Source organism: Alligator mississippiensis, chromosome 1 (assembly GCF_030867095.1).
Source record: "Alligator mississippiensis isolate rAllMis1 chromosome 1, rAllMis1, whole genome shotgun sequence".
Taxonomy (NCBI): domain Eukaryota; kingdom Metazoa; phylum Chordata; order Crocodylia; family Alligatoridae; genus Alligator; species Alligator mississippiensis.
Window position 1 is genome coordinate 85,336,385 of NC_081824.1, and position 24,211 is coordinate 85,360,595.

Sequence of the window (24,211 nt, forward strand, 5' to 3'; positions counted from 1 at the left end):
TCCATGAAGGATTTCAGAGATGGCAAAGAAAGAGACAGCACTGCAGCCCACTCAGAGCAAATCAAACTTAATAGCACATGGCCCAGTGATAGGCTCCATATAAAACAACTTGGCATATCTCCAGCTCTGCTGAGTGACAACCTCCCATAGACTATAACAGATACTAATTTAGCTTTCTTTAATGAGAAGTGACACAGCCTCTTAGCAAGTCACATGTACAATCTACCTTCTAAACATTTGGGGAACTTACTAAGGTTTTCTAAATATTTTATTCACATGTATGTCAAGTACAGAATATACACTGTAAATGCAAAAAAAAGTGTATAGAAATCAGGCAGTAGCTTTATTCTGAGAAAATTTATATGTGAAAGCATTTGATACAGTGCTGGAGGATATAAAAAAAAATTCCAACATTAAGCAAACTGTAAAAACTGATTTCTGATACCTAGTTTGCTGTTTATTTTACCAATGCAATTCAGTATTATTAGTTTATAAACAAAGCGTTCAAATAGAATCTTAAAAGAAAGAAGCATTCCAAACTTATACTAAATACCTAAAAAGGCTCTTATGGAACATCTAAATATCCACCTAAATAACAGTAAAAGCTTTTGTATTAAAGCAAAAGCTGGTGAAAAGGAGAAAAACAAAAATGATTCACAAGTTGAAGATGTATTTTCCCCTTAACGTTATGCCTAAACAAACTAGTATGTCACAAATTTTATTATTATTATTACTTAGACCCATAATCCTGTACCTCTTATACATGCAAATAATTTGAATGCAATGAGACTACTCACACACACAAATGCATGTGGAATCAGAGTCTTAATCAGGGTACGAGTTATCCAACTATGTAACATGGGTCTGAGTGCAGGCACAGGGGTCTAACTACAGGGAGCTCAATACAGTTTCAAGTTACACAGTGCAGAAACCAGTTAAACACAACCATAAATGATGGGATAAACATTTTACACTTAAATAAATATAATCAAAATAAATGCTTTCACAGACAGAATATGCAGGGACTTTCCATTTACTTTTAAAAAGCAAATAGTATTGATATTTTATATTATAAACATCATGGAACAAAACAAAAAGCTGCGATAAATGGATTCAAATATACTTGATGATTAAAAATATATACTCTTGTATTTCTCTCCTATTACAAATAATTTTATTTCCATAGACAATTTATATAAACACTATATAACCCAAGTAACTGTAAAAACACACAGTTATAATTAAGATTATCACTGCATATACAAAATAAAATCTGCTAGTCTTCCTTTTGCCAAAAGATTGTGCAAGAAAAATGATTCACCTTAAAGGGACACCATCGGTTTAAAAATCATGTTAGTCTGAAAACAACTTACTTTGAAACAAACACCTCCTAAGGATTATTACAACTGAAAGAAATTAAAGATTACTCCCATTTATTTACTCCAAGGATGACCCTTTGTGGACCATCAGTTTCCCATTGTTCTTTTTGGTGTTTTTACGTGGTAACATGGGATAGAAAAGCTTTTAAAAGGAATGGTAAAACATCACTGTAAAACTAGACAGGAGTCAAACAGTTGTAAGTGACCAGCTTGATGGTGTCCTGTTCATATAGAGTTGTAAATATGTGTGCAAATGTATGTAGATATGCAAGAGTACAACCAAATACCAACTCTCTGCAGTGAAAAATTAATGTCACACCTACAGGATATATCCTCAGAAAATTCTGCTTCATGAGAGCAATTACACAGCTGTGCCATCTGGTGTTAAAATACCCAAATGGCCGTTTTCTAACTAATGTTCAGATTTGCTAACTGTTCTTTCTATTTGAGCAAATGCATCCAAATTCCCTTTACCTCCCCTAAATCACTTAAGGTTAGATTTTGCCTTCAGAAGGCAATTTTTTAAAAATAAACTTCAGGCATTTAATTTCTGTTGTAAAAACTCTTACTTGAAAATATTTAGAAATCCTGTTTTTGCTAGTAGATACAGACACATTCATTTCTTGGGTCTTTAGGATTTCAGTTTGTGTTATTTATAAAGTCTACAGGGGTGGAATTTCAAAGTTTCACAAGATATCTCAAAGCATTTGACAAATTCATAAAGCACCAACTACTGAAAACCCACAAACAAGGATACTTGGGGATTAAAAAGGGAGAGAAAGCAGCATGGTAGCAGGGAAAGGGAGCACTAAGTTGCCCACCTCAACCAAGAAAACACAAACAAACTAACTAAACAACCAAGAAAACCCAAACAAACTAAACAAAAACCCCAAGACAAAACCAAATGGAGAAGCAAACAGGGGCCAAGAAGATTTCTCTCACTTTCACACCCAAGGAAATAGCATTTGGATAAAAATAATGTGGCAAATTAATATGGATTTATATATTGCAGCTCCCGAACCCTGGTGTATAAGCCTAGGATGCTCTATGGAGTAGATTCTCTTTTTTAGCATTCAAGAAGCACCAGCTGCTTGTTGGGAGTCCCACAGAGGACTGTCAGAGGTTTGACCAACTACACAGAAATAAAAGCAAAAAAAAAAAGAGCAGCTCTCTATAAGCAGTGTGGCTTGCTAGAAAAGGTGTGGAGATTAGTTAATCTGTTAGTGAGTGACAAAGTAACCATTAACTTTTTCCTAATGTAGACTCAGGTTAATACATTTTATATTTATTTATGTGGGAGAACATGACACTTAAAGCCAAGTTCTGTTCTGCTTACTAGGTGTGTAAGTGGACTTAAGTGCCTACATGCAATTCTATGACATTCTGCTCTGGTTCCTGAAAAAGTTAATAAAAAGGTGGGTTGGTCCTCCTCTTTGCTGCTTTTTTTGTGATTCACTTTTAGAATAAGATGCTGGTGTGTTACAAAAGCAGATGCATTAATGGATTTTCCGAGACTTGAACAAAGAATCACACTTAGGTGCCTAAATTCATTTGGACACTCAATAAATGGAATAGGATCTGGCCCCTAAAAGTCAATCCTCAAGGGAGCCTATCAGCTATATTAAGGTAAAGGGTATTGATTTGAATCTATCTCAGGAAAATGGTTTAGCTCAGGGGTTAACTCTCAGCCTACAGGCTCCTGCTCAGCTACCACTTCCCCCATTCCTTCTGCTATTGTGTGTATACACACACACACACACACACACACACACACACACACGCGCACCATGTGTACACACACTGGCAGCAATTCCTGCAATGGCAAAAGCCATGTCCTGCCTACCCGCCCTGGCTCCTTGCAGCCCCGTGGACGTGTGAGCTGGTGTGTGTGGGGAGCTGCAAGTTGTCATGCACCGGGGTTCCCCTACACCACGACACAGCCCCATTGAGGAATGGCCTGTTGTAAAGCAGCTGCTGGAAGTGGCAGTGCAGTAGCACTCCCCCCCATGATTGGCAGGTGAGAACTAGAACACTTGGGGCAGGGCAGGGTAGGGAGCTTGGAGCCAGGAAACCTCTGTACATAGGCAGGCAGCAGAGGGTACTGGTCCAGCTGCAGCTTGGGTGCTACCAGGCAAAGCGTGTGGAGGGACTGAGACAGAAGGGGATGTTCCATGTGGCACATGGGTCCCAGCCACTCAGGAGTTGGACAGCCCTGATTTAGCTAACGTATATTAGCTAATTTTGACCTAACCTCAACTTTGTTACCTGACAAATCCCACTTGACTAAATGCTCCAGCTGGCCATTAGATTCCCTCTATCTACTACCTATACATTATGGTTATTTAGCCCCCTGCCATTCAACAAGTAGATTCACATGGCATAGTATATGGCCATGAAATACAAAGCCCCCTGACCAACTGCTGCTTCTTGATTCTGAGCTATATAGCCATGGTAGAGTCTCCTGCTTTCTAGGATGCACATCCTTATACACAGAGATGGTTACCAGAAATCTGCTATAGCAGCTTGAAGTCCTGAGAGTTCTGTGGCAAGGCTGGTAGTGCTTGGAGGACTGGCAATTTTCACCATGAAACACAATGTTTCCATAGATGAAAACAGTAAATTGAAATAGAAGTGAAAGCTTATTTACCAAATACAGGTACTTTTGGGATGGATGGGTTGTAATCTTTGAGCTACCTGATATAAACAATCAGCTGCTAAAATACATTAACAGATTATTTAGAAGAAAATGTGAAAAAAAAATAATTTTAATGTCAAACATTGACAACCATCATCATCTATTATGAACTGGGAAAAGAGCAGCACAGGTGCTGCAGGCGGTAAGTTTTCAGAACACCAAGAGCAGCAGGAATATTACTGGCAAATTCGGACAGTTGACATAGCTGACTACAAAAGGAAGATACATACACCTGAGTTGTCACATACACCTGAGTTGTCTGTCACTCTACTCACACACACAATACAAAAATAATTTGTAATTTATTCCTTATGTGAGAAACATAAATCAGTAACAGATGAACTAATAAGTTTTCAGAACTAACAGTAATAGAATTACTGTCGTCCTTGAACAATTCCATTCATACTCTCATACAAGCTCACAATAAACTTTACATGTGTAGCAAAAAACAGCAAATGAGTGTTTAATAATATAGAACTATTTGTAATTCTCTTATTTCCCAATAAATATATTAAGCCATTAGACTTGAAAACAATAGATTTATGGCGTGTTTATACCAGGGTATTTTTTAATGCCAATCAGCAGTGGCTCAGAGGAAGCATATTAAATGGTGTTTACAAGTATTCACACCTTAAATACTTTATTCATCATCAGGAAGCATTAACAGGCAGACACTATATTTTAAATTGCTTCATAACAGTATATCAGAAAACTACATTGTGACATTATCCAATCACTGTCATTTCAGTGAGGATCTCACTGATTTCCAGCTGCTTAGTCTAGTATCACAGTCTAATCAGTTCCATTTTGTTCTGCAGAATCCTTAAATTCAAATATCTAACCCAGCCCTTGGTCTGGTCTGGGCTAAATCCCAATGAAGGTAAATCATTTTGCATTATTACTTTCCATCAAGGAACCCAGGCACTTAATATTACCCATCTCATTTTTACTCTTTACTGTTTTAACACCTTGGCTCTGCTGAAGTCAACAGCAAACCTTCCAGTGACCTCAACAGAGTATTTTTATACCACATCTCAGATCCACTCAAGTCTGTTTCTCTCTAGCTGAATTTAGGAACTTTCAAGACAAAGTGCATATTTAAAGGAGGCATTTAGATATAGATGATAAACTTGAGTGATATTTAGATTCAACATAGGGTAAGCTCTCTACAAGAGGCCAGATAAAGGCACAATACTTGCAGGTACTGTAGCCAATGCAGCGTTTAAATAATATAGACTAAATAACCATTATAATTTTTAAATTAAATTGATGAACACTCTTATAATATTCTTTCATAAAAAAGCAGGTAAGCTTGTGCATTCAGTACTCTTGATTCGGGAACCATTTGTACATGGACATCACTAACATATACCCATTGTCCTGTGGATGCTCCTACAGCTTCTTTTAAACCTGAAATATAAAGCAAAAAAGTCAACGTTCACTGCCTTATATCTTTAGCATCCAACAACTCAATTGGTGCCTCCCAATGGGAAGTGGCAGAATACCTTTAAACTCAGCAATTAGTCAGGAGTTAGATGTATATTCATGTATATCACATTTATATTGAATAGGCTTAAGTGGTATCAAGTTTTTGTTTTGTTTTTACTTTGTAACCACTTAAATGCATCTTGGAATGCCTTAGTCCAAAGCCAAAAGGCTCATAATTTACCACACAGTTCACTGAGCAGGCCTCAAATGGGGCCCCAGCAGAGTCAACAGCTTTTCAAGCCAAGGTAACCCTGCGTGTACCCCAGATACTCCCCATAAAGGATCCATGTGTTAATTAGCCCCACAATCATAACTGGAATTGGGCGTTCTCATTACTAGTCTTGGACTCCTCCAAAAATTTAGATGCAGAAGAGGTGCAGGGCAATATGTTCTGGGCCACCTCACGGAGGGCAGGGCCACACTAAACATATGAGACAGGCTGAGAGAGGGGGTGACAGAGGGATTCTGGGTGAACTGTTTGGGGCCCCATTTGGTAATGTTTCCCAGACAATTAACACTGGTGAAGAAACAGGAATCACTGGAAATGGGCATAAAAGGCACAACTCAGCTGTGGGAGTGAAGAGGAAGTTGAAATGTATTCAAGTGGCTCACCACGATTTGGAAAAGGAGCTGGCGATAAGGGGGTGTAACAATGCACAGGTTGTGCTTGTCAGTAAAAGGGGTGTGGGCAGGCAGCAGAGCAGCCTGCAGGTGGCTGTACTTTCAATCAGGTGTTACATGCCCAGCAGGAGACCGCTTGACTGGGAAGTGGGCCCAGCTGCTGGATATAAGAGCAGTGGGCCAGCAGTTTGCTGGAGGGAGCATCACCTGGCTAGAGCTGCTGCTCACAGAACATCTTGGAGGTACAGGGCAGGAACTATGAGGATGGTGGAGGTTCCTGGCGCTGGGGCATGACCTAAAACTACATTTTGCTGGGGCTGGATAGTGTGGTGGGGCTATCAGTAGTGGGGTAGTCTTCAGGAAATGCCATACTTGTGCCTCCCCAGTGAAAGGCAAGTATGGGGCACCAGAAAGCCTCAGCCCCCATCACTTTGTGGGTTACCCCATGAAGGGGAAAGGGTAGGGGAGCACACCCTGAAGATAAAAGCACAGGGCCCAGGCTCATGAAGTGAGGCCTAAGGTGAGGTCCAGGCTAAAGAAAGGCGCCTGCAGCAGGGCACAGGTCCACAGTAAAGCCTGAGGCCCCAAATTGGGGGTGGGATGTTAGCTACATGTGGGACAAGCCCCAGTGCGGGGGCACAGGATAGAGAGCCCAGTGTGTGGGTATGGGATGATAGGCTGGGTGAGGCCAACTAGGGTTAGGCCAAGAGAGGCCAAGGGATGGTCCAGCTAAGGGACCAGGGTGTTGATAGATATGGATGCCAGCTGCGAGACATGGGACACAGTATAAGGGGAGGTTTGGAGCTGTGTATAAACCCTTGGCATCAGGACAATTAAATGGGCAGCCTCTCACCTGGGAACATCATAATGATCCATCTAAGGCGTGGCAGGAAAGACAGGCGGGCGGTTAGCCCTAGGCAAGTGGGCAGGCTAATGATTAGCCCTGGGAGCTCCATTTGTTACAGGGGGGCTGAAAACAATGGTCACTAGCATGTATTCTATTCAGATAGGCTGCACTAACTTATCCTTTGTGGTAGGTTCCCCTCAGTATATTTGTCCAATATTGCCCATAGATTTTATAGCCATGCTCAATGTAGGCTTTATTTAATCAGCTTCGTAGTCGGTTTCCATTACTGAGCATATGCTGCTTTTGGCAGCAGTTTAATGACAGACACTGTATTTAATGAAGTTCCATTGTATGTGAATGTAAGGCAAGGAGCTGTTTTCCTTTTGCTGACTAGAGAAAAAAACCCTCATATTTGGGTAAATACAAAGTGTGTGCACGCGTGTGTAGTAATTGGATGAAGAAATGTAGTAAATGATTAATTCTGTTTGCTCGAAGAGGGAAAAAAGGTTTCTTGTACATACCTAGACCATTTTTATTGATAGAAATATGCTCCAGTAATTTCTTGGAGGGTGATCGGACTTTCACATATGCTGCATAGTGACCACCTCGCATTGAACCACTGTGTTCTACGATTCCATAAAGACTATATAGAACTTTTGCTCCATCTGTCACATTCTTATTTACAAAACCACAGAAAATAAAAGTAAAGGAGTTATTTTACATAGTGGGTTATCATAACATAAATCAATAATCTTCCTATGTAACATTTAAGGAACAGGTAATTATAAACAGCTTTTTGCCCTGCTAAATTAATTTAAGAAACAAAGGTTTGGTTTAATAACTAAATCATTTTTTTTTAACAGCACTGCTGTCTAATGTATGTCTACAGATGCACTGACTCGATGCCAATTTACAGTAGTTTAGGATCTCATTCTAGGGTATGTCTGGAAACATTAAATCAATAGCTTCTCCAAGAGAAAATAATCTGGTTTTATTTGTATCCATAACAACTACAAATACAGATCTACAATAAACTAGTTTGAAAAATAACTAAAAAGCTATAAAATGTACTTCTAATATACTGTACCTTGCAGGAAGCAGAACAAAATGGTGCTAGGTCTAAAACCAGTGGAAAATCCACGTGCCTATTTACTTTCCGCAGACTCAAACCAGCCTCCAAGAAAGATAAAAAGATTGTAAACAGAAATATTTTACCATGGTTGTCTTTTATACATAGGCATATTGCTATTATAGCTCCCCCCACTTTTTGAAACCACTTCAAGAGTATATTTTTCCATACCCTTAAATAATGTGAAAAGCCAAAGCTGAAAACAAGATTTGTAATAAATGCAAATATAAGCATTCACTTAGTTTCAACATAGTACATATTACACACAAAAATAGTGCAGAAATGTTTGTTTAAGAAGTAGAGTGGCTCACAAGTTAGGCAATACCACATCTGCAGTTGACCATGCAATGTTTATTCTGTCTCTTTGTGTATTCATCTTGTGCAGTGAAAGAAACGGTGCTGTGAAAAACAGATGTGACTAAATATTATCATAGACTATCATATTGCATGGACATAGAAGGCCATATTTAAGGTGCAGGGCAGCCATAAATTTGGCATGTCTCAACTTTTGAGTGTTTGACTTTGTAACCAAAGTAACCTGGTAAAAAATGTTAATGCAATTTCTCGTTATTTGATTTTACAAAGAATAAAAGGTAAGATTCTGTTACACAGAATTGTACTAACTCCCTATCACCCGCCATGAAAAAGCACAGGCCCAAACCTTTAGAATATTCATGTTAAATTATTATTTTGGCATCCTGCCAATTTTTCCCTGCATAATGCAAGTCTCACAAAGGAAATAGCAGTTTTCAACAGTTTACATCTCACTGCCACAGACATGGAATTTTCGTGACAAAAGACACTATTTTCATTCTCTTTCTCCCTGCCAAATTTTAAAAGGCCAGCTGCAAACGTTGGAGGTGCTGGAACAGAGGTCGGCAATGTTTTTCGGCAGAGTGCCAAAAATACCCACAACCTCGACTTCAAGGATGTTGGTGTGCCGGGGTGGATGTGGGGGGAGCTGCAAGGGGCCCGATCTTTGTTGTGGCTGCCTAGTCCTAACCCCAGCCCCGCTGTTCACCCTGAGGCATGTATGACAAGCAAAATACTTTCGTATGCCACGTTCTGGCACCTGTGCTGGAGGTTGCATACCCTTGTGTTAAAGCCTTGCAAAAAAGGAAATCTCATATACTGGAGCTCATATATTGGAAAGTGTAAAGAAATCTAAATAAAGCAGTTGCTACCAGCTCCCTAGATAGTATGCACACAGAGATGCACTAGAACTCAAGCTCCAGAGACACAAACAGTGTGGTTGAGGAATATACTTCACAGCAAAATGCATGCTACAAAATAATTTATTTATGATAAATACATAAAAATTTATGCTTACAATTTATACTGAACTTATACTTACTGGTATAACATGCTGACTGAACTGATTTAGAGCATAATGATTTAGACCACTGATTTCAATAATGAACTAAATTAAAAAGTAGAAAGCCTTTTATTTATTTTTCTAAAGAAAGGTTAATTGTCACTTGCTGGTAAAATTTAATAACACTTTTTGCTAACCAGGAGTATATGCTATCTCCATACACATTTAAGTATGGTTAAACTTAACACAGATTTATTCAGGCAGGAGCAGTGTATCAGGCTGTATTGGAAGGAAACTGACATTGAATTAAAATGAATAAAAAGCAGTATTTTGAAGAATGTTTCTATTAAATAAAACTACTTTGAAGGTAAGGGATAAAGAAGAAAAAAATAAGAACTAAACATGCTTTGCATTTAAAACTGCGTTATTAAATAAAATATTACTGCCTGTAGTTACTGAGTTAAACTAATTTCTGGTCATCATGTCCTTCAAGATTTTAAAACTAGTAGATGTGGTCCTCTTACACCTTGTTTTTTATGCATAACTTGGAAGACATAGGCTTTCCTAGTTTTTCTGTTCCAACTTGGTTTCTCAATTTTAAAAACACTCCCCATTAAGTTGAAGTAGTTCAATGAACTGCAATTAAAAAAATGTTTTCCATGCAGAAGATGCTGCTGCTATCAAAAGCTGTTTAGCACCACAGCAAACTCTGGTTCCAGGTGCTTAGCCAGAGATTTCCATCACGTCAGTGATCTGACTTTGCTGCCAAAATTTTAAAAAAATCTATACTTGCTTGAAAAATTACTTTTTGTTTAAATGATGAATACATCTAGGCTTGAACATGAACTACCAGTTTCAAATTTACGCAAGTTTATTTTTAAAAAGGAAAAAAAAAAAAGATAAAAATTCAAATAAAAAAAAAATCTTTAAGTTTCAATTTCTGTCCACTCCGATCACAAAATTTTTAAGTACAGATGCAACCTATTGTGCTGTTCCCGCTGCTTCTTAATTATCACTGTGTAACTACTATTTGAAAAAAAATGGCTTCTTTTAAAGACACTAGTACAATTATAAGTATTCTAATGCGGAGGAATGTAGATGAAAAATACAGCAGTCTGACAGACAGGTAACTCTGTTTGGTTCAAGAGAGGAAAAATAGCTATTTTTTAACATACTAAGCAAATTTTGTTCTATATGTTGTACTGGAAGGTATTTTTTCTCTAGCAAAAGTTAGTTAACATTAGACACTTCTGCTAGGCTCCTTTAAGTTGAGAAAAAGGCTGGTAAGAGTAGGATTTGGCATCTAGGCATTTCTACATTTATTTTCACATTTTAAATTCCTTGAAATCATGGCTGGCCAGCCTGCTTCAGATTCTGATGTGGAAAGAAGCCAAGAAACTAGACAAGGGGCAAGTCCACACATGCATGCATGTGTACTTGCAGCCGCTCAAATAAGAGCAGCATAAATTTGTGCCAGGGATTTTTTCCTGAACAAGCACTTTAGTGTGGGGCAAGTTGTGCTACTTGGGGCAAACTGACCCTGCCCAGCTCTTCCCAGATCTGTAGCCAGGGGGAGCTGGAGGCTGGGGTCAGCACCTGTGCCAGCCCCAAGAGTATAAAAAGCTGCCCTGCCAAGCAACTCAGGGCTACTTGCTCTTAGCAGTTTCTCAGGCCCAGCCAGTTGGTATCTGGGGACACTAGCCCCTCGTGCCAGCTGGATTGCTGCAGCGGCCCTGCCCTGAAGCTGACCCTAGCCCTTCTATCCATTGCAGCAGCCTGGCAGCAGGGGCTGCTGCCTGGCTGTGAACTGCCACCTGTGACAGCATCCACCTTCTTGGACCATCAGCCCCATGTCTGCATGCCTGCCAGATCTGGACTGTGACTGCATGGCTGCCTGGGCTGTGGCACTGGCACTGTAACAGAGCTGTCTGCACCTTTGGGCTAGCTATCAGGGGCCCATGGCTGTACAGTCGGCCTTTGTACAGCACTGCTGCCATGTGTGCCCCTGCCCTGCCATCTGAGCAGCTACTGCCTGGAAGGTGTTCTCAGTGTGGTGGCCTCCTTTGAACTGTCAAAGCATGACCTCCTGGCCCCAAATGGCCAGGAGGTCAGCCACCTTGTTTGCCCTCCAGCTGGGTCCCAGGTGCCAGCCCTGAGCAGGCTCCTCTGCCTGGGTCCTGCCACTAGTCCCACTAGCAGAAATCCTGGTGTTCCCTATTTAAAAACTGCAAAATCTCTGATAAAAAATCCCAGATTCACTCTTTAAAATACCCCAAAAATCCATGTTATTCCACAATTAAAACAAAAGACCACTATATATATATATATATGTGTGTGTGTGTGCGTATGTATGCATGTATAGAGAGAGAGAGAGAGAAAAAGAGAGAGAGAGAGAGATCGATTAGTTGGGAAGTGTTTTATTGATTTAATTTACAACTTTAAAGCAATTTGGAAGCCTACCAGTGCCTCTATCATCATCATCAAATAAATTCTAAATATCTAAGTTTTGATGTTTGTTTTTGGTTTTCTTATCATAGAAAAATTAGAGCTTTCCCTGAGCCCTTTGCTAACCAGGATGTGGGGACAGCTGCCCCTGCAGCCACAGCTCCTGTCAGCAGGTCTCATTGCGTTTAGCAGCAGGACACACTGGGTGTGTGATGGGGGGATGTGGGGATTGCAGCAGTGCAGTGGGAAGGAGTGTGGGTGGGTGTAGGGGGTATGTGGGGTGTCTGGGTAGATGTGGGGTTTGTGGGAGGAGTTGAGAGGGGCCACCACACACCCACTCCCTGCAGCACACAGTTCCCAATGTTGGCAGAGCTGCCTCACTTGCGGTCTGTGCATGGAGAACAGGCGTGGCCCAACCTGATCCAGTCACTCCCCAACCCCCCCCCGCTTCCTCACACATCCCACATCCCCCTGACACACCCACCCACACACCCAGAAACCCTGCCAGAAACTACACAGCCCCCCCACCCCCAGTCCTTGCTTACCTGGGACAGCGCCTAGGGCCAGGTCATGTCGCAGCCTTGCCCCACTCCTGTTTGCCCTGCACGCTAATGCAGTGTTCTAGGGCAGCAGAAGCACCATAGAGATGCTCTGGCCAGATGCCAAAGCATCTCTGGAGGACCCAGACTCTGCTTGCCTCAGGGCATGCTGCAGAACCATGCCCTATGTTGCTTTTTTCCCTATGTGTTATTTTTTGATACCTGGAAATCCAGGTATCAGATTTAGAGCCTGCGCTGCAAGTATGCAGCACAGGGAACATTATTTTGTTCTTAGGGTGCCTCTTCTAGCATCTGAAACTGGTTTGAGATGCCGGAACAGGCACATAAGACACTCGTCTGGACATGCCCAAGAAGACAGAAACAGGAAAAAGAACTAGCTAGGAGCAACCACCTCCCCCCCGAATATTATTATGGGAGTTGATGTTCCTATCTACAGGATCATACTGAGGCCTGGTAAGTGTCTTCTGTGATCACAAAGCATTAGCAGGTTAACACAGTGATTGTTGCCACTGTGACTCCTTCAAGTAACCATCCTAAAAATAGTCCTAACATACCTCTGTGAAACAGTTACCTCTGTGAATCTCAGTTAGGTAGAGGCTGTATGTTATGGAATGTTCTTTTGATTTGAAAAGTTTAAAACAACAGTCTCTTGGACTTTTACCTGGTGGAATCTTTTCAGATGGAGAACAAGAATGGCAGGAACCGCAGAAATTAACAGTTGTTTCCGGGCATTAGTGTACACACCTTCCATTTTCTTTTCTGTAAAGAGATTGCATACAAATTATAAAACAATAATTTATAAAAAGCAAAATGATAATAGAGAATAATACAATCATTTAGTAAAGTATTCCAAAAAAGAGGAATTTAGGTTGCAATGTTTTTCCTCAGGAAGACATTCCAATTTATTTTACTGTTTACATCCAGCAAAAAAATAATTTTTGAACAACATTTCTGTGCTGTGTATTTAAGAATATAATACCATGAAATACACTTTAAAAAAAAGTCTAAGCAGAACTTTGTAGCGTGAGTCAGAGCAGGAGTGGAAGGAAGAACACTCCTTAGCTTATCTTATTTTTAATACCCAACTCTACCAGCTCTTGGCTACCACCATGATCTTTCAACTAGCTAGAATAAGCAACATCATTAATGTCTATTATACAGACCAACAACAAATGCATATTTGCATAGTTTCTAGGGCTGTGAGGGGGGCAGCTTTGTCTTGCTTTGTTTCTCAATAAGCATTTTATAGAAAGTGAGACAGGTTTGGCAGAAGGGACTGAAGGACACCCTTAGAATACCCTATAACCTGGTAGTATCGCCAATTTTCTGGAAGGTGGGGCAAATGGGTTCAAATCCTCTGAACAATGAGGGAAATGAACCCAGGATGTTAAGATCTTGTGTGACCTCAACCTGATACACAAATGAAAAAAATGGGGAATACATCATAAGCAACTCTAAATCTAAGAGTCTAACCCAGGGGTAGGCAAACTTTTCCAGCTGCAGGCTGGAATGTCCCACCCCAGAGTAGAGGCAGGAGGGTGCTAGGACTTGGACACCCTCACTGCTTGTCCCTGCAGGAGCATGGAGAAAACACCTGCAACCAAAGCCCCCTACTACTGTGATGCCGAAGCCCTAGTCTGCAGGCTGTATCCAATGGTGCCAAGGGCCAGATCTGGCCCACAGGCCATAGGTTGTCAGCCCTGGTCTAACCCCTCATAACATTTGCTTTCTTTTAAGCATCCAATATTATACGGTCACTGACAGACATTCATTTTAAGATATGATGAGATATAATTTGTGATCCCCACAATCCCGCCTCCTGTCATGCCACATACACACAGCTGACAAGCAATTTTGGAATAGATTGGATCCCAATCTCACCTTACTTGCCAGTGAAAGAGGAGCCCAGGATTATGAGCCCAGGATCCCCCTGCACCAGCAAGTTGAAACCTGGCTGTCCACAATCATCTGATTGTCAGTAGGGACTGGAAACTAAACAAGGATCTGGAACTGGCCTCAGTCTAGTCCCTGGCCCCAGCTGACAATCAGTTGAACAACACACAGGGTTTTCACAGATCCCAGCACACAGGGACCCTGGGATCAGGCTGCTGCAATCTGAGTGTGTGGTCGTGGTATGCAGGCATGAGTAAAAACCATCCAGCTGGGCACCACACAGGGTTTCCACCAGTTCCAGTGCTTGGAGATCCCAAGATCGAGTTGCAGCTGCTCAATAAGTGAAAACCATGCATGATGCCCAGCACTGCAGCACAGGTTCTGGAGCATAGGGACTTGGGGATCAGGAAACCTCTCCCTAGTCCTGGGATTGGGTTGTGCTGGGTCCTTTAAAATTCTGTGTGTGCACCTGCACACATGGTTTTCTGATATCCCTAGTGCATGGGGACCTCAGAATCAGGGAAAGGCTCCTTGATCCTGGGATCCCCAAGAGCCAGGGAGGTCAGAAAACCATGTGTGCAATTGCCTATTCTAGGCATATTTATGCCAATTTTCCACCATGGGCATTTCCCATGCTTCTGGGTTTTGTTGGTTGCTTCTGTACACCCCATGTCCCCCCACCCCAACCCTTTTTCTGCACTATGTGTCAGGTTGTTTTAAGCTTCCTCAGAGGCACTGGGTGTTGGCAAGAACTAAGGCTGGGGACTTCATGCCTTAAATTAATTTGAACATATGGCCAGGTTACCATTTAAAGCATGATTAACCTGCTAATCGCATCTTAAATGTAATGTGCGTGGCTTACTTCATTTCAGCTTGAATGTAAACTTTGTCATATGATATGAAATCAACTTTTTATTTTATTTTGGTTACAAAAAATGAAAAAAGTAGTAGAATTAGAACTGAATGGTTCTTCAATATTTTTATTTGGTTCTTGAACTGAAAAATAAAACCCTTGCACAACTCTTACTCTCAGGGCAGTGTCCTGACTACTTGAACAAGCTGCCTTACAGAAATGGAACTGGAGAATTCCAGTTGTAGAGGCAGTTTTCAGAATAGGGTCAAACTTTAACCTGATCTCTTCATGTTGTGTGAGCCTGGGGAGAATTCTTTTATATATTTATACATACATGTAAATGCTTGCTCATGTTACCTCTATATTTTTTTAGAAAAATCACAAAAATCCAGGGTTCTACACAACATCAGATTTTAATACTTATAGAAGGAAAGTGGCCTCTATCTTACAGGAGTACGTACAGGAGACAGTCAACAAGGGGAAGACAACTTTTGAATATTGGGGTGCTACATGGTGCAGTAAAAATTAAAGTGTGTGGGAGGGGTGGGTGGAAAGGGCAGAAAACCCAACAAAAGAAAGAAGACTAAAAAAAATTCTCTCATCTTTTCTAAGGGATAGAAATAATGAAAAAAATACAGTCAAAAAATGAAGAAGCCCTTGCAGCACAAGGAAGGTATGTAGGCCCCAAGCTAAAGCTGATATAATTGCTCCAACTCTAGCCAGTGTAGTCCAGAGGAATTCAGAAGCCAGTGTCCTTATCCCCTTGGCATAGACTGAGGGCAGACTGTGTCTATTGTACACCCAATGCATACTACTGAGATAACAAGCTTCCAATTCGGTGCATGTACACTCACATAATGAAAAGGCCCTTATGGACAATCGTCTCAAAGGAGAACCTATTTTGTTGACTCACACATTCTTACTTACAGGATTTCTCCGAGCAGTGGGGTTTCAAGCACTGAATATTAAAACATTTATTCTTTGCCTGTCAGGGACTTCGTAAATATGAAAAATCATAGGTCAAATGCTGAACCTATCAAATGTTAAACAGTCCTATTATGTTATTCAGGTTGTACCAAAGGAGTGTAGAATTCTGAATCTGAATTTAAACCAGTATCAAATTTGTATACAAATTACATGTGTATACAATTACTTTGTATTAAAGTTTAGTTTCACCAACTTTAACTGAAACTTACAGCTATTTATTTCACCACCAGAGGGAGGCCATGCAGTTCAACAGAGACTGACATTGACAACTAGAGCAAGGAAGCAGTTGAAAGGAAATATATTTAACTTATTAACATATTTCAACAAACATTAGTATATTACCTGTGGAGTTTGTTTTCTTTTGATACTTCTGTTTCCTTTCTGTACAACTCTCACATAAAAGCTTGTTGTTCCCCATTAACAGCTCCACAGATGTAAACTGGTAGAGGCAGGACTGAACAGAACATTCTTTAGAGCTAGTTGAATATGTTTGAGAAAGGGTCTGAAAAGCATTTTGGGGGTTTTTGGACACAGGGGACTTTTCCATTGAAAACATTGAATTGCTTGACAAACTTAATGGTGAATCCCCAGTGATGGTCTCTTCACATTCTTTTACAGTATCGCTGAGGCTGAGCTTGGATATGGCAGTGATAACAGCCACCTCATTGTGACTATCGCTTGGTTTGCTGTTTGGTGGTTTGACATTTCCTGATAAATGGTTAAGCCGGTCGACATGCAAACCAGATGTGTTACTGGATGTGCCAAAAAGTGACTGTGTAGAAGCACTTTCGCCTTCCGAGGCTTCGCTGTCTGCATCAACACTACTTTCAGAACAACTGATATCTTTTTCACTGCCTTCAGTCTGACTTCCATTTACTGCAGACTCAGGAATTGTGTCTTCTGAATACAGAACTCCAGAGCCACATTCTGCTTCAAGCTTATCATCTTTTTCATGCATGATAACAGGACTTCTATCTTCCCCACCAGAGGAGGATTTTCTGGAAAGACGTCTTTCATAATTTAACTGATTCTGCAAATATTATTGAAATATTTCAAAAATAGAGGCGAGAGAGGAAATAGATTTGCGAAACTAAAGTAACAGCAAATATAACTTATATTTTCAAAGCAAAATAAAGACCTGTATTGTATTGATCTGGTTTCACCATGTTCTAAAACCCTACTTCTTTAAATTGTTTAGACAAATTGGTGTTTGGATGTAAACTTATATATTTGGCAGCAACAGATCCATAGTGACATCTATCTTACCCATTCTAATTATATCAACTTTATAACATTATAACTTGATCCATACATGGTAAAGGATTCCATATTTGATTTGTGAACTTAGAATGAGAGATCAGTTAGACTAATAATTTGTGCTGCCAATGAAAAACTAGCACACACAGACCTATACTAAGATTGCATCCTCACAACTAAATTCTACTTTGCTTGGAACCTAGGTTTTAAGACATTTTGAATTGTTTTTAAAATTCAGAAATATTAAAAATTGTTAATAAAAATGCCTGTTTATGAGAAGAGAGAACCAGTTTTTTACCAGACAAATTCTGAAAAAAAGAAAAAGGGTTCACAACATTTTCCATTTGGGATCACTTGCCTCTTCTCATCTTTGTTCTAATACGGTGATTCTCAACCAGGGTGCTGCTTGGGGTGCCTTCAAATATTTTGAAGGGTACTATGAGGTATGAGGAGATAAGCAGAAAGCTAAGCAGGTAAGCCAGGCTCAGGCTTGTCCATGACTGGACAATCTCTTACAACTACTGTAAAAACCTACAGCAGGGATAGGCAACGTTTTTTGGCCAGAGTGCCAAAAAAACCACAATGTCTACCTCGGAAGGTGCTGGAGTGCTGACATGCCCTGCTGCAGCCAGCCCTAGGAACCTGGTCTGCTTGAAGCCTCCCAGTCGCCTGCTGGGAGCAGCCTGGTCTCCGTGGCTGGCAGCAGCTGCTTAGAACCCGGTCTGGCGGTCATGCACTGAGCAAAATGGCATTGCGTTCCATGCTCGGCATGCATGTAAGCACTGTAACGTATAGTTTTTGAAACCGGGTGCCACTCAATTCACAAAAGTTATGGAGGGTACCTCAAGTGCAGGAAGGGGTGCCTTGAATCCAAAAAGATATGAACCACTGTTCTAATATCCTAATCTTTTGTAGTTACTTATGATAATATGGTTGCAATTGGCTGTGATCACAGGAGAGACTCGGCTGGTTTTGGTGATAAGGAGTTGCAAGGCTGTTTGTTGCTTGAGTAGGCCCTGGAAACTGCTGGAGTGGGTTGAAGAGAGTTCTAGGTTGGGACACGCTTAAAGATGGAGGTTCAAGTGATGATAAACTGATACCTGCTCACACCTGCATTAATCTCAAAACACTTTGTGTAGCCAAGTTTAAAATATTTTACCATATACTTCATTCACCTAATCTGTACTGATTACTTTATTCTTGCAGCACTGTAAATGTGTTAAGGATTATCTTTATAATCTTTATTATGTTTTTCTGTGATAGGTCTATTTTTGATCATCTGTATGTGGTTTCAGTATCTGCACATGGATTTTTTTAAAACTTTGAGTCAAAGAGCCAGAGGCAAGAAGAGGATAACCTTTCACCCACAAGAAAATACATCATTAGGCCAGTTTTTAGTAGACTTATACTCATCTCTCAGCTTTCTCTTCTCCCCTCCTCCCGCCTCTTTTGGCCTCTCTGGTATCTACACAAAATTGTAGTCAACCTACTCCTCTGTTCATTCCTAATTCATTTTCTCAGTCAGATCCAAATTCCAGTTAAGCCCATAAGACTCTTCCAGTTAACTTCAAAAGGTTTTGGATCTAGTCCTTTATCTCCCACCATTATGAATGCCTATATTTTTTTCCTTCCATCTTTTCTACTGTTTCTATTACACCTTTCTTTTTTATACTTCAGTCTCATTTATCTTTCCTGCATATTCTCTAGCGCTATGCTACTGTCTCTGCTTTCTTCACGTTCATTGTTTGTGTTAAAAGCATGAGTCAGAGGGTTTTGGAGCATATGCTCAATTTTAAGTTTTAAGTACATACTTAAATCCACTGAAGTTAATGGAAATCAAGCATGTTCCCAAAAGTTCTCCTAGACAGGGACAAGCTTTTGTGATTTGGAGCCTTAAACTGGGAAGTAATTGTGCTATTTAGCAAAGAAGAAATAAAAAACAAACAAAAAACCACTGACTACCCACCGTGCTATTTTCCACTACTCAGAAAAGTTTCTTGTCCCAGTGAAGTTTATTTCTACAAGTTATACAAAGAAACTAATTCCCTATTGTCACTAACTCCTATTAGAACTCGTGGATATTATGCAAACAGCACTCATTAAGCCCTTAAACCTGTTAAGTCTAGTTTGCTGAATAAAAGCATTAGGCCTGGCAACCAGTGCTTGGATGCCTTCCTGCTGAAAATGGATGGTTTCCAAGTGCCTCTGGAGCTCCAGATACAGACTTCTGAAATCCTAGGCTAGACGCACAGAATAGAAACAAATGGTATGTGGAACTGGCAATCCCCTGTTTCAGAGAGATTCAGTGATTCAGAGGAGAATAAGGATATTTAGTACCTCTTCAAATATCCAGAAAGAAAACCATAATAATACAGTGGTGATGGATGGTCCAAAAGAAAAGTAGTTAATGAGTTTCTGAACCACAGGCTCTCACAAATTAGACACTAGTAACTTTATAATTATTGTTAGCTACCTTCAATGAAAGCACAGTTGTTTCCTGCACTACGTTGGAGAGTTCTGTCTAACTCAGACTTATAATACTAAAATTAAATTAGTGCTCTATTTAAAGTTATACAATTTAGACTCATAGTTATGCTAATGAGCATCTCTGGAATCATCTTAGTGGTACTAATTTCCTGTCAGTACTATTAATAATTTCATACCCATTTGAAGACTGTTTAGAACCCAGCAAGGGCAATGCTGATAGGACTTAATCTAATGTTGGGTCATATATAAAATAAGAAGGCACATAATACATGTATTAACACATAGAACCTTAATAATATCAATATCCTGTCATTTTATCTTTACCATTGGTACTTGTATACCACGTGTATCACAGATCTCCCTTCCTCTGCAAAGCTCTGATAACCAAAAATATATGCTTTCTTGTGCAATAATAAAAAAGGGCACATGAAGTAGGAAAGAGCTTCAGTATTTGCTAGTTTGGCATGTCTGCAGAATGCTGTGCCACCATCAGGAAGACCATGTTAAGGGGCTGAACTATAGTTCTCAGGCCCTGGAGGCTGAGTGCATCATGAAAATCATGTTCTCTGTCTCTAGGGAGACTGGGTTGGCTGTACTACTTTTGTAGCACTCCCTGCCAACTGATCCACCAAATGGCACTAATACTGACATGTCTGCTTTCTTGGCCAGCATTACAGGGCCTGTGACTGCAGCCAGAAGCAAACTTAGTGGACAGTAAGAGGTGGGGGAGGGTAATAAAAGAAAAAAGAATGAATTAAAAAACTGATCTGCAGAAAAGTTCTCTCTTCTAATGAGGTCACATTTAAATGATGGAATTATGGCATTCCAGTAACCGATTTGTTCATGCATTTACAACGTTCTGTATGTTTTCTAACATGTTTGCAATTCAGCCCATAAAAATACAGACTTTCAAAATTCCCACATCTGTAAATCCACAAGTAAACAATTTGCTGCTAATCAATCTGAAGATTACTGGACAGCACAGATGCTTACCTTATCTTTTGTTAACGAGCGTTTCTTAGTGATTTTTGCTTGCTGGTTATTCAGAGCAGTAACAGAAGGGCAATTGTAGTGACCAAAATCCACTTCCTGTGTGGTTTTACCTTTACTTGTCCTTCCCAAAGGCACAGGTTTTGAGACCTGTTAAACAATATCATTGAAGAGAAGTAGTATATAATTACATTTTTCCAATTCTTTGCAATTTTGTAAAGTAATAAAGAAAGTCACATTTTGTTAACTGGAGAGAGAGCCCCAACAGAACTGTAGTAACACCTAAGGGCAGCAAGAAACTCCTGTAGCAAAAAAACTACCACTCCCAGGGCAGATATGTGAACAGGAAGACACTGGGTGCATCTACAGTGCATTAATGCACCTTTGCTACTGGACATTAAGTTTAGTACCTCTAATATGAGGAACTACATAAATGCACAGTAGCCGGAGCTACTGCGTAGTAGCAAAGGCACACAGTCTTGTTATGCAGTTTAATGAGCAGTAAACTAATTCTACTGCACATTAGCACAACTTTTGCCATGACGCGTTAATGCACAGTAGAATTAGTCTACTGCACATTCAGGATCTTGTATAGAGGCACCCACAGAAGCCCAGACCCTAAAGGTTTTTAGAATGCCTCATTCCCACTGACTTCAATGGGAGTTGGACATCTAATCCTTTTGGGGAGTCAAGTCTCAGCCCACACATTCTCAGGCAGATTTACTACAAATTAAGCTGCTTTTCCCCAGAAGAATACATGGAGAAGGATGATGGTAAAAATGCTGTCAACTTTCCCTCACAGGGAAAGTCCTTTTGGGGTTCAAATGCCTCACCTGATGTCCAAGAGGAAATCTGTATAACATGTACCAGCATGGATTAAAAAGTCATTTTATTTTAGCCTTCAAGCCTAAGTAACTTTATTATACTAAGTAGTGAATGCTCTCCCCCAGCATTCATATGACCTTTTAAAAAACATGTAAGTCCCCTGAAATCTATTTGTATTTAGTCATATCTAACAATAAACTACTAGTATATGTATGTATGTATACAGGCAAAGTTATTATTAGAATAAATTCAGAACTATATGCTGATTAAATAATATATTTTGTTCTAAATCTAATCTAATATTATAAACACTGTTTATATATTTTGTATGTATGTAAATATTTAACTATATAAGCATATTACATATGCATATTCGTAATTTTAGGCTATAAATTCAAGTCACATGTGTCTATACCTAAGTACATACAAACACATACACATTTTCATGTAAAGAAAAAAGTGCTTCCATGGAAACTGCTTTCAAATTTAATATTTTATGTGCATCTTACCCTCTCCTCTATTATAGGAAGTGAAAGATCAATGAAAGGCTCTTTTACTGTGGAAATCTTGAAGGAAAACAAAAAGCAAATAAAATACAAAGAACTTTATTAGTATTCTAGTATGCAGCTTCCATGTTTTATCATATCATCATAATACTACAAAAACCCATAGAAGCTAACTGCCTGTGCAAGATCTATTTAATTACAATGAAGAACTTCCCATAAACATTTCATTAAATATTTACTTGAAGCTAATTTTGATTTCCATTTTGGTTTAATACATAATGGAGAATGCCACAGTGAACTGCAGCACAGAAAAACAATGGGCACGGTCATACAACTTGAATCCACACATAGAGGGGAATCTCCACAGGTAGATCTCTCCCCATCCACTCCTTAAGAGTCAACTCTCTCCCCAGTAGTACTCCCCCTACCCTGCCTTGAGGCTCTCCATTAGCAGAAATAAGAGCTGAGAAAGTAAGTAGGAGAGATGCATCTTGTCTCTGATCCAAGAGCAAGCTGAACAGCATAGCAAGTCCTTTTTTAAAAGTGAGTTCCAAAGTCAGATAGGAAGCCATTGGCAACCAGGGGCATTTATAGATGGGCTCCAGGAGGCTGAGGGAGAGCGGGGTACTTTTATTAGCAAGGCTCTGAGAGCCATGCTAATTAAAAGTGCCTGGACTGTCATGTGTATCACCATCGTGTATGGTACATAAGAGCTTTTTATTTCTTTTTTCTTGCAGTTAAGACATAGGCCATTTTTAGAAGAAATACTTTGTTTTAAAAAGTGTATTCTATACTGCAATACAGTATATCAAGAGGGTAAAATGGCAATATTCTGTTTAGTCATATTTGAAGTAACATAGTTAGCTTCAAGTCAGCATGAACGGATAGAATCCATCGGAGAGTGCTGAAGGAGATGGCTGAGGCCATTGCGGAACCCCTGGCAAAGCTCTTTCAGAATTCGTGGTGCACAGGGGAAATCCCTGACGACTGGAAGAAAGCCAACATTGTGCTCATCTTCAAGAAGGGGAAGAGGGAGGACCCAAGCAACTATAGGCCAATCAGCCTAACCTCCATCCTAGCGGAAATCCTGGAAAAGCTCATTAAAGAATCTATGTGCGATACGCTCGCAGAAGGTAAGATTCTGAATGACAGCCAGCATGGCTTCGTCACAGGTAGGTCTTGTCTTACCAATCTCATCTCCTTCTACGATCAGGTTTCTCACCACCCAGACACAGGAGACGTGGTAGATGTTATATACCTAGACTTCCAAAAGGCTTTTGATCTAGGATCCTACAATATCCTTGAGGGGAAACTGGAAGATTGTAGGCTCAGCTGCCCAACAGTTCAGTGGGTGGGAAACTGGCTACAGCGTAGGACCCAGAAAGTTCTCATGAATGGATCTGTGCCATCCTGGTGCAAAGTGGCCAGTGGTGTCCCTCAAGTGTCCGTGCTTCGACCAGTGCTTTTCAACATCTTTATCAATGATTTGGATGGGGGAGTGAAAAGCTTGCTGGTCAAGTTTCCAGATGACACTAAGTTATGGGGCAGTGGTCACGTCAGAAGATAGGCTGCAGATACAGGTAGACCTGGACAGGCTCGAGACTTGGGCAGACCAGAACCAGATGAAGTTTAACACTTCCAAGTGTAAGGTGTTCCATCTGGGGGAAAACAACCCTCAACATACATACAAGCTTGGTGGTGACAGCTTGACTTGCACCATTGCCGAAAGGGATCTAGGGGTAATGACTGATCTTTGTATGAATGTGAGCCGTCAGTGCAAGGTGGTGGTCAGCAGGGCAAACAACATGCTGGCATGCATCAACCGATGCAACTAGTGTAAAACTAAAGAAGTGATACTCCCGCTGTACTCAACACTGGTGAGACCACAGTTGGAGTACTGCATCCAGTTCTGGGCACTGCACTTCAATAAGGAT

The 24,211-nt window shown here is 40.3% G+C and overlaps 1 protein-coding gene across 7 annotated transcripts in view; it reads right to left on the reverse strand.

The window, feature by feature from the left end:
* Positions 1-320: 320 nt before the first annotated feature.
* Positions 321-24,211, reverse strand: part of USP45 (ubiquitin specific peptidase 45) — a 137,030-nt gene continuing 113,139 nt past the window's right edge. For 5 of the 7 annotated variants that reach the window (XM_059732264.1, XM_059732270.1, XM_059732249.1 and 2 more), the window contains 7 exons: positions 22,281-22,337; positions 20,950-21,096; positions 16,555-17,242; positions 13,141-13,238; positions 8,118-8,204; positions 7,552-7,705; positions 321-5,484 (listed from right to left, as the gene is read on the reverse strand). In XM_059732264.1, coding sequence (XP_059588247.1) covers positions 5,354-5,484; positions 7,552-7,705; positions 8,118-8,204; positions 13,141-13,238; positions 16,555-17,242; positions 20,950-21,096; positions 22,281-22,337 — 1,362 coding nt within the window. In that variant the 3' untranslated portion in view covers positions 321-5,353. Of the gene's footprint in view, positions 5,485-7,551; positions 7,706-8,117; positions 8,205-13,140; positions 13,239-16,554; positions 17,243-20,949; positions 21,097-22,280; positions 22,338-24,211 lie in introns of those variants that run through there. The other 2 variants (XM_059732274.1, XM_059732282.1) reach the window with 2 other exon arrangements.